General features: G+C 41.3%; 1 protein-coding gene across 1 annotated transcript; it reads right to left on the reverse strand.

Annotated features, from left to right (window-relative positions):
- Positions 1-2,584: 2,584 nt before the first annotated feature.
- Positions 2,585-5,144, reverse strand: LOC147417240 (putative GPI-anchored protein At4g28100). Its single transcript, XM_086507781.1, has 2 exons — positions 4,010-5,144; positions 2,585-2,929 (listed from the first exon to the last, which is right to left on the reverse strand). Exons 1-2 carry the CDS (start codon positions 4,940-4,942, stop codon positions 2,588-2,590), a joined length of 1,275 nt encoding a protein of 424 aa, XP_086363907.1. The 5' UTR covers positions 4,943-5,144; the 3' UTR covers positions 2,585-2,587.
- Between the last annotated feature and the right edge of the window lie 6,405 nt (positions 5,145-11,549).

Below are 11,549 nucleotides of genomic sequence, written 5' to 3' on the forward strand. Positions count from 1 at the left end.
TACAATGTGTAACTTTTCACCTTATTAGTTAAGTGGGATCTTTTCTTATATATATGTATAATGAATAATATAATTTTATTTCAAAACACAACAAAAATTTCATGTGATTGTAAACACTCATTTAAACTTACTCTCTTAAATCTCATCCCCCCTTAACCTTGTTTAAATACTGGACTAGTTTTAAGCCAACATTTGAAATTTAATTATTTCTATTACTACTTGAACCTATCTTTATGTGTGAATATAGTTGAAATCTTTTTTTGTTTAGTTGGTCAATTGATGCGTTTTCATTTCAGAGCCTTAAATGGTTTCACTTTCCTTTTATTTAATTCTTTCATAATGCCAAGTGAACCTTCACTTTGGTTTTGATGTGTAGGTTCTTCGAAATTTTAGAAAAGAGTTTATTTGAGCATGGGGCGACCTTATGTTAGTACCCAGGGCAATCACATTTCAAAACGTGTATCATATCACGTGAGTTAGTTGAAAATGATTATTGATATTAAAACATATACATTTATGTATACATTTAGAGGAGATGGGAGTTTTTTTAATAGGTATGCAATGTAAATATAACATGGATATAGAGGTGTTATTGATAATCTCTTGAACACATATAATTTTAGGGAGCTTTTGATGAGTGATTGCCCTCAGTGTAGTAGTTGCTTGTCGCTTGAAAGTTTCACAGATGCATGTCTTTTTCCTTCTTCAATCTTTTGCTATTTGATCCCTACAAGTTGTGGTTGGTTAGGCCACCTTTCCTCTTTGCTATCTTTTGCATGCTTTTGGCAGCCTTTTACCCATTGACATGAGAGCTTGCATGCAAACTTTTGACCTTTTTGCCAAAATATGCACAAACTATTTGCTTTGTCAACACGCTTTTTGTTGGGGAATTCCTCTTGGAAGATCCTCATATAAGCTCACCTGAACATTGCTACACATGCATGCTTGGCTTGCACACATGAGCATATAGGCACGTGTGCACGCGCACTCTCTCTGTGAGTGAGAGAGAGAGAGAGAGAGAGAGAGAGAGAGAGAGAGAGTTTTCCTTTTTAGTATATGCCAAGAAGATATAGACGTATGCCTGAGAATAAGACCTTGTTTCTATATCTATTTATCTCTATATTTTTTTAATGAATATAGTTTACTTTCTTGTTCTTATATTTCTAGAACAACTCTAGCAACATATCTAGCCTGAGTAAGCCTTTACCTTCCTTTGCAACGTAGAGTTTGCAAGTTAGTGCACCTGATAGCCAATTACCTTGCACAAGCATTCAAAAAGTCTTCTAGGGTAAAGGGGACAATAACAGGAGAGGGTTCAAAACTACGGCAAACTTGAATAAAATGTAAATTTTCAAAAAAATTGGGATTCATAATGGGGATGGCCTTTAGAACAACCATAGATGAGCTATGTTTTCACTCCAATTTCATTCAAAACTATTAACCCTAGTGCAATGTTAAATTATACCAATTTGAATTTCTCTATATTGGCTCCTACATTTTTAATGTCCTTATATTTGGCCCTTTTACCCTAAGCATTTTCCATGGTATAGATTTAAGGACCCCATGTCAAAACTCCCCCCCCAGGTTCCACCACAAAATGTGGAAGTGTAGCACATTAAATCATCGAGAGTTTTGTTCTTCAATAAAAAAATTCAAAGATTTTGAAGAAGAGTTACAAGCTTATGATAGAAAGGGGTCATTTAATTAATTTATGGTAGTATGGGTGTGTAGAGGGGTTTTAAAAATACTGCTTAAATGCACTCGCTATAGGTGATTGTTGGAAGGATGTTGCAAAAAAACATGTTGAAAGAATGAATTAATATGGAGTGGACTAGATGTTCACAAAGACAAGTAAACAAAAGGAAAGTAGTGACATGATGATTAGTAAAAGGTTAAAATCATGATTAACATGGTGTGGGAGATATTAGAAAGCACTTCGATATAATCCATGGTTAGATGTGGTGTCGTGCCGTGTGACAAAGGGCTTGCCGCTTGTGGCAGCCAAGCATGCTTATGGTGTCTACGAGTACGGCCAGCCACCTTCGCCTTCGCAACCTCTCTCTCTCTCTTTTTCGCTCCCCTCTGAGCTCTCTCCTCTCTCTCTCTCTCTCTCTCTCTCTCTCTCTCTCTCTCTCTCTCTCTCTTTTTCGCTCCCCTCTTTTGCTATAGCCTTCATCTTGCAGAACGTGATACATGTAAAGGGTCAAGTCCTCCGCCATATTATGTTAGTAGATTATGTATTGTTGAGGGTGCCCCCCCCCCCCCCCCCCCCCCCCCCCCTCATACCAGTCTATATTGATAGTAGGACGGTCATGTTCTATTTGCTGAATGGTTGATGTTTTGGCTTGGCCTGAGTAGGACCACCCACAAAATTCTTTTTGGGTATATTATAATATATCAACTCACATTTGTGAGTATAGCAAAAAGGAAAAAGTGTGTGGTCATTGCGTCCGTGGTTAAGTGTGTGTGTAGAGGGGTTTGTAAAACATGCACATGCTATAGGTGATTTTGAACCAGCTCCAAATACACACTAAGACTTACAAAAAACATGTTGAAAGAATGAATTAATGTGGAGTGGACCAAATGCTCACAAAAACAAGTAAATGTTAGTGGTTATTACTATACAAAAGAGTAGTAGTAGTAGGATGATTAGTCTAAGGGTAAAGTCATGATTAACATGGCCATTGGAGGTATCATAAAGCAACTCAGCATAATCAAGGGCAAGGGGCATGTTATCTGAATCTAGGCTGCATTTGGTAATGTTAGGATGCTCATTGTTGTATAGAATAGCCCTTACAACAGCAGAGACTGTGGGTATGTATAATGTCTTGTTCAACTCCAATAGCCACATTAACGCTAACATCTCACATTCCTTTGCTTTCTCATTGCTCCCCTTTGTTATTGCCTTGGCTACCTTACTCCTCATTTCCTGCAAAGCATCATCATACTATTCATCAGCACAAGAAAGATGGAATCATTGGTCAAGTATCTATTGTGCTAACAAAATTGTTCAATTAAATATCGATGTTTGCGAGTATATCCGCATGAACTTCCTATCAAGTTATATGCCCCCAACCCCAACTTCAAGAGCCGGTATTTCAAACATTTCTAGTCTACTATGTAAGAAAATGGATCAAAGAAATTTGATGCTTATTCAATACATACTGCCTCTGCAATCTTTTATCCTTTATGCTATGTGGCTCTTAAAGTTTAAACTAGAGCAATCTGCAATTCATCATTCAGAGAGTAGGATATCGACACTAGTGGTCCGCCCAGTCTATGCGTATTAGATCCTTAGTGTCACATGCATTCATGAATTTCAAAAAAAAAAAAAAAAATTACCATCAGTGCAGGGGAAGGAAGTAGGGAGAACTCTACACATATCCATGCATTTACAACTCTATATTGCCATACTGTGGGAACAACTTCTGCACTAGCGAAGTGGATAATGCCCATCGAACGCAGCTCGTGAGCCCCGAACCCTCTACCTTGGAGTTACATCATGAAGGCTCAACCAACTGAGTTGATCTCTTTACCCAATGGCCATTTTTTTTGTCTGATGACGACAGGCCGAGATATATTATACAGAAAATAAACTAGCATAGCAAGAACAAGGGACCACGTCCTCGCACAACCTTTATATTCATGGCCTGCTTTAGATTGATTCTCAGTCTATGCACAATTTAAGCATGGATTATGCTAAAGATTGAGAACATCCTTTTGTATAAGGATTGCAAGTCCTCAAAGTTACAATCCCACTTTATGCATCTCAGAAAAGAGGTAGAAAGCATTAAGCTCCTCATGATTCCCATTGCTCTCAAAGTATAAGCAAACATCTTGAATGCTAGTGTTGTTGTCAGTTGTGAACTCTTCTAAAACTTGAAAGCAAGGCATCATGTGTACATACGGGAAAAGCAATGTGTGTGTATGACCAATATAAAGGACTCTCATAAACACAATCACTGTAATGTTTAACATATAAAGAGAGCTTGACATGAGTAATTGATACCTTTGTAAGTGTCTTCAAGCACCTTGTACATCCTCTGTAGGAATGATCTTTGCAATTTGCAGCCAAATGCTGGAGAAGACTATAAGATGACTCTGCATTTGGGGAGGCTAAAGGAGGGGGGCTCCTGCTTGTCGGCAAATCGATGCTCGTACCATTTTGCGACGGTTGAAGTGGCAAATCCTTGTCAGCTTTAATGGGCTTAGAGAGGCTTTGCTCATCATCATCATGCTGCGAAAGTTGCTTACTAAGTTTAGAATTGTGCTGATTTGGGCTAAAATAGTATTCATGCTGCACAAGGTCATGAGGCACTGTGGGTTGAGACAAGGATACTGAGCTATTTGCATCAGAAGAGTAATTACTCAGACTAGAGATGTTGCCAGCGAAAGGAATTGGGCACAATTGCGACGTAAGGCTCGACAGATGAATGCCGCAGAAGCATGTGACCACGTCGCACGGCTCTGACGCATTGAAGGGCGACGCCGGTGTCATGATGAAGATGCCGCGCTCCGCAAGTGCTGCTTTCAGGCTCGTGATGCAGACGAGAGAGTCATCGGGAGGTCGCGGCATGCCAGGCTCTTGCTGTAAAGTTGGGTGAAGGGCAACTTTGGCTCGGGCGGCCATGAGCCAAGCAGCGAGAACAGGGCAGCAATGTGTCTTGTCGAGGGGGCCGCGCATGCAAGCGGCTTTGACACCGCCGAGGAGCTCGTCGGTGAGGTCGAGGGCACAGCTACTGGCTTGCCCTTGGACTGGTGCTGCTGGGATGGAGTCATATCTCATCATCATGTTGTACATGACAAAACCTCTGCTTAATCCTTTCTCATAATTTGTGATGGTAGCTGTGCCTGATGCTCCCTCGCTTCCTGCTAAAATTGTGCATAGTAGTAGCAAGATCAATTTGATCCTTGCTCCACAAAACATGATCATCATCATCATCCACAGCTAAGCACATCAAAGAGTAGCTAGTGGGCGCCCAATTGAGCTATGTAGAATCATGCATTTCACTGATAGGAAGTTCTCCCTCTCTCTCTCTCTCTCTCTCTCTCTCACACACACACACACACACACACACTCAAAATATGTGCGTCATCTTGCCGGACGAAAGAGCGCGACACAGAGATGTTCACTCTTTTGCGTGTATGTGTGTGTGTGTGAGAGAGAGAGAGAGAGAGAGAGCGAGAGAGTAAATTCACTGGACTGCACGGTATGCTGGCGGTAAAAGGACCGGGGGAGACAGAGGAGAGGTGTCATGGATCTATCCAACGAGTCTTGAACTCATGACTTGTTGTTCCAGAAGAAAACGAGAACAACAAGAGAGAGTTTGACATCGTAGAAACAATTCCAAGAGACCGATCCTCCCAAGCCCTATATTCCACACTTAGGCAATTTCGTCTTTTTTCTTTGGGCCTTTTTTTTGGCCGGCTCAAAGGACAAAGGTTATAGAGATGACTTCTCTTTTTGGGTGGCTAAAATTAGTATTAATTTTTTGTAGGTTGTTGAGTGGGTGACGATCTCATGTTTTTTTCAAAAAGATGTTGAGATAAGATTTTCTTCAAGATTCTTAAAAGTGAGCTTCATGAGTTGGTTACTCTTACCGTTGCGGATTGTAGATAGATCGCTACCTATACATAATAGCTAGCCTTCTCCACTTGTGCACATTCACAAATATTGGTCAAAAATGCTTTCTTCCTTGAATCTAACATAACCTAGGGTACATGTAGTAGTTCAAGAGCATGTAAGAGAAATCAAGTATTTTAATAGCACCCCTGGTTTGGTCTTTTTTTTTTTTTAATGTGTGCAAGCTCCTCTTGGAACCCTTGGCCTCTCAAGGCACATGTAGTGCTAGAGGGCCATTGTATTCTTTTTGAGTTAATATAAATCTCTCAAGTCAAAATTGTGGGTATGGCAAAAAAAGAAAAAGAAAAAGAAAAAAAAAAGGGGGAGAAATCGAGTATTCTTGGGGGGAATTTACAATCAAGAGCCAAACTTACATACGGGCATATGAAGATATGCTTGGATGTGTCTCTTTATGATGATGTTTTCAAGACCAAGATAAATATATTGTTGAAATTTGTGCGCATTACTATTTTGATTTTTGAGAAGTGCCAGTAAATCAACACTTGTGTGCCACGAGACTAAGTGACACACAAAATTTAATGTGGGGGGTGGGTGGGTGGGTAAGTGGATCGAGAGTCCGAAAGTGGGAGGTTTTATTCAAAAGGAAAAGTAGAGTAACCCTTTAAGTGACACATGGATGTCTCTAGGGCTCATCTCTCTCTCTCTCTCTCTCTCTCTCTCTCTCTCTCTCTCTCTCTTTGTGTGTGTGTGTGTAGCACACACACACACCAGTGCCCCATGCAAGGGTGTAGCAGATTTTCAATAAGTGTGCTCAAGGTGGTGAGAGAGTGATCGTGGATGTATTGGGTATTCAACTTTTCTACGTCTATCATGCTCTTCTATTTTGGGGCTATTTGAGATTCCCAATGTTTGCAATAAGCCAAGTTTAGTGTAATTTTGCCACTAAAATTGCAAAATTTTGGCTAGATTTCAAGCTTGCCGATGAAGAAAAAATTGACAAAATTTAGTTTCAGTGTCAATACTATCAATTCTTCAAATTTCAACCTAAAATTCAAAAGCCTGTTTTATTGTGCAATTTTTAAGATTTCTTTGATTAGAAAAAATATTTTTGGTAGGTCCTATTCGAGACCCCCCCCCCCCCACCCCCCCCCCCCCCCCCCCCCCCCCCTCTCTCTCTCTCTATGTGTGTGTGTGTGTGTGTGTGCGCACGCCCATGCTATCCCACATAAGGTGTAGGTAGCGCCAATCGACTCCGAGATCATTTGACTTTGACCCTTTGTGCAAAGCTACAACATGCAATGTGCACATTCTCGGGGCTAGAAGGAAAATTATACACGAAGGTGCCATGTGCGAGACTTTAGCTCAACATTATACAATGCGTGAAATCTTTGAAAGTTGTAAATTTTATGAAGCTCAAGTATAAATTTCAAGGCTAGAAAGGAAAAGGGAGTTCTTTATGCTCCACACAATCCAGCCCAGACACATCCCAATGGGATCGACAGTGGGGGTCATTCGGATCGTTGAATTTGGATTGTAGAGTAAATTCAAGGCAAAAAGGTAAATTCGAACCAACAAGTAAATTTGAGCTAGTCAAGATTGTCTCGCACCTTGCACGTCAAAACCACGACTTGCCCTATTTATACTCTATGGAATTATTGACACCTCAACGCACATGTTGTGTTTGAGGGCGATTGTATTCCTTTAAAGTTGATATAATTTTTTTCCACTGACAATTGTGAATATAGCAAAAAAATAAATAAATCAGGAGACATTACCTCATGTGACTAATTGATATCCCACTTTTTAGGTGGAATCTATGGTTCTCAAGAGTTGGGGATGGCACGATTGGTTCTCCATTGTCCGATGTAATTCAAAATAAACACCAACTGAACTCCTTTGAAGAGAACATCTAGTGAACTTATTGTGAACACCTTGTTATCTCTCTCTCTCCTCTCTCTCTCTCTCTCTCTCTCTCTCTCTCTCTCTCTCTCTCTCTCACACACACACACACACACACACACACACACACACATAGAGAGAGAGAGAGAGACGCAATTGCATGAGAGATGCAAGTCCTTTCTAGAAAGAACCTCACTAGGCCTAGAGAAAAAGAACGGCTCAGGAGTCCTGAAATAGAGAGAGAGAGAGAGAGAGAGAGAGAGAGAAGAAGAAGAAGAAGAAGAAGAGGATTTTAACGTCGTAGGAAACTATCCCAAGAGACCTCAAAGATCTATCCGACGAGAGTTGAAATCAAGACGTGTGTGTGTGTGTGTGTGTGTGTGTGTGTGTGTGTGTGTGTGTGTGTGTGTGTGTGTGTGTGTGTGTGTGAGAGAGAGAGAGAGAGAGACACTGCAACTCAAATCAGACATAGAATTTGCTGCATAGTTTTTGTTTCTCAAAATCGTAGGTACATACCGTCAAGGTCTATTGGGGTCGCGGGGCAGCACCGCCTGGCCGTCCATTGCCTGGACTTTCTTCTACAGAATGCATTGCTCCAACTGCAGGATCTTTGCCAAATCACCATGTAGAAAAGCTACAGGTGACAATCACTCAGCATGCACCAGCTCAGCAGTCAGAATCGTGCATGCTCCTGACACCTCAGCATTCAGAATCAAGTCAATGCAACTGCCACACAACCAATCATTACGGTCCATCTCAACAGCATGAATACTACCTCCTGCTCTGACACCTCAACATGCATAATACGGAATGACTGTCCATGCAGTTAATCATTGGCTCTGTAATCTCACTTCTATGCAGTAATCTGAATAGTGACTAAGTATACTTGTAAGCTTCAATCTCTGCCAGCAGTGGTCACTGATGTGCTGCCTACTCCCTCAAAAAATGGTGCATGGCCCCCTCCCTTGGACCCTTGACGATCGGGAATGGACACTTAGTGTTCATTCACTCATAATACCTGCTCCCCCATGACTTCGGACTCCGCCAGTTGCCAAGGGGTTGCATGCATGATGAGAAAATGGACATTGAGTGTCTATTCCCTACCCCTTATTGGCTCCATTTCACTTCCAATAGTTGAAATATTTTCAGATCCCAGCAATCTTGGTCAAAACACCAACGCATGTACCCATTCAAAAGAACCCTGGGGTATAAAGCTCCTGCAATTTAAATCCTTACACGTGCCCTAGGCATGAGATGTCTTGAACCATCCCACCAATTCATGTTGATGTCAAAGAAGAGATGCTCTAAAATTTTTAAAAAATTGTATGTCTCTTGCCTAGATCTTTCTCCCCTCATCACTCTGCATGTCGCTCCTATTGTCTTCACCTCATTGGTGGTCACGGCCTATTGGTGGTGGCCCTATCAGGGATGCCCCCTCCCCCAAAATTGTATTTTTCCTTTGATGTTGTGGCCTGGCCCCTTCCATACTATTAGCGGGTACGCCGCGACGGACGATGGAGCACAGCGAGAACACAGACCAACAAACTGTCAATTCGAGGACGTAGCTGACCGACTAGGGCATGGAGGCAATCTCTGGGTTGTCAACCCTGAGCTAGACACGAAAAACACTCTACATTCACTAATCCTACCACAACACTACCATAAAGCAAAGAAACAGACAACGCATCCCACGAAACACTCCAAGCTCGAAACAATCTCAAATCATATCAGAATGACTCAAAATCGGAGGGCAAGACTCACAAGGAGATATCCTATATGGCCAAACACCTAAACCCTGAAAACCATGACTGTAAGATCTCTAATCGCTGTCGCGATAGACTCAAAACAACAATTTCCAAAGTGTCCGAAACTGATCTTCAAAGACATCAACACGAAGAGCTTCTCGCCCTGATTCTAACGACTACTCGATCATTCAGAACGGATGTCGTTTGAGGTACTTACGACCAAATATAGCTCGTAGCAGGCGGGCTCGCGATGTGGTCCTCGGCTTGCATTGCTTGCGTCGACGCGGAGAGCTCCTCGATGCTACCACGCTTCTACTCTAATATCTGCAATGTGATTAGTGTGCGCGACGGTGTGTGTGCGTGAAGCTCACTACTGTGTGCTGCAGAACCTACAACTGTTTATTAATTGAGATAACGTAATGTGTTTTACAAAGCCTTAGGTTTTAGCTTATATACCAAGCCTTCAAACCTAATGTCCGGCCAAATGACCTGAACTGTCCCTAGGCTTCTATAGAGCTTAATTACAAGAAACTGAGTTGGCTTTACTCATGATACAAGCATGTGCGGCCAAAATACAAGTGCCGATTCAAAATACGAGGTTTCCGTAAACATTACAAAAGTGGCCGTAATGGCTCAAATAATAATAACAGGATATTCAATGACGTCCATGAACTCGTATCTTCATGTTGCAGCATCCATCTTCATCTTCATTACTTCATCACCATCTTCATGTGGAATCTTTAGAATCTTTGAGGAATCTGAATGGAATCTTTGTGGAAACGTTGTTGAAAGGGCGTCCTTTCAACACTCTCCCCCTCCGAATTCTTGTCGTCCCCGACAAGACCCTATGTCTTTGCTGGCCTTGATGAGTTCTTGATGTCTTGGTGTTGGTTGAAGTTGTTGTGGCAGCCTCTTCTGCAGTTGGTTTCTTTGCGTGATATTAAAGCTGCCTTGAAGTTGTACCTCTAGTGTATCTGAAGCCTAGAACTCTCCCCCTCCGATTGGTTGTTGTATCTTGAATTGCATGAGGTTGTATCGACTTGTTGGTGCAGCAGGTCGTTGTCATTGTAGCTCTAGTTTGCTTTTCCAGTGGTTGTTATCTCGCAGTCATACCTGTAAGTTGACTTGAAGCTTTGTCAAACTGTTTTTTGGACTCTCCCTTTTGACTTGTCAGTAGATTTGCAATAGTAGTGTGGGGATATCGTGGTTCTTCTTGTTTTTGTTGTTATAAAAAATAAAAGAGTAAAAGTAAAATATAGCGTATATACAAAATGAAGGTCTTGGATACCTGGATAAGACTAAAGGAAAAAACCCAGTGGGAAAAAATGTCTTTAGTCATAATTAAATGCGAGGCTATATGTACTTAGGTTCTGATGTTATAGAGTTATGCTGAGTTAAAGTACATATGGCTACTAGTATGGACTTGATATACATGGATAAGTGTTAGTAGCTTGAAGTCAGAGTCGTTGTTGTTGAGCAAAGGCTTATCAAACCTGTTTCCGCTTGGTCATCGTCGTCATTTGTTTGTGTAAGTGCATGGGTGGAATAAAAAAGAGTGCCTAATGCATATGTCCAATGATGGGACATCTATATGCTTGCACAGAGTTATGCATGTTAAACAAGATGCGGTGCGAGGGAAGAGTATTGATGGGTTCTTCATGGAGTTAGTGTAGCGATCAAAACATATAGCATGAGTGCTTCAAAAGCTTTCACTACTCACAAGAAGGGTTTTCGTTGCCGAGGTATTCCACTCTTCCTCACTGTGTCAAGTGCGTGAGTGTTTTTTTTTTACTACTCCGCCTTCTCCACCTTATATATTATATGGACTTTGACTCTTATGCTCACCTCTTCTAGCATGAGCGACATGACTTTATGTATGCTCAACGCTCCAGCTTGAGCTTATACCTATTAGCTAGACTCATAGACCACAGAAAAATATTAACATGAAGCTTGGGTCTGACACTTTGCTCATTTAGTGGCTTAGCTGCCCGACTCTAGACTCTTATGCCATGTAAGTTTAATGGCGACTTGGACTTACCTGATCACGCCTGAAATCCAATTCCATATGCTTTTGATGTTTAAGCCCTTCTCGTTAGTTTCTGTTTGAGATGCCATGTTGTCCAATACATTGGCATATATCTTCTCTTCATTCCTTAGTAGCAAATTGTGGTTGCTTGATGAGACAGGTATTGATGTTGAAGCAATGGTTGATGAAGTCTTCTTCTTCCAGATAGTGTTCTTCAAAACTGTGACCTCCGCATTTACCGTTGCTTTCTTTTTGTTGTTAAGAGGCTGTAAAGGAGTTGTGTATCTTTCTTGTT

Source organism: Adiantum capillus-veneris, unplaced genomic scaffold (genome assembly GCF_014529385.1).
Source record: "Adiantum capillus-veneris isolate H3 unplaced genomic scaffold, ASM1452938v2 Hic_scaffold_313, whole genome shotgun sequence".
Taxonomy (NCBI): domain Eukaryota; kingdom Viridiplantae; phylum Streptophyta; class Polypodiopsida; order Polypodiales; family Pteridaceae; genus Adiantum; species Adiantum capillus-veneris.

What these genes read in the sequence shown, in the direction of transcription:
- LOC147417240 (XM_086507781.1), bottom strand. Translation starts at nt 4,942, where the DNA reads ATGATGATGATGATCATGTTTTGTGGAGCAAGGATCAAATTGATCTTG. An exon ending in GCTTGAAGACACTTACAAAG is followed by an intron (nt 2,930 to 4,009) that starts GTATCAATTACT and finishes GATGCTTTGCAG; the next exon opens with GAAATGAGGAGTAAGGTAGC.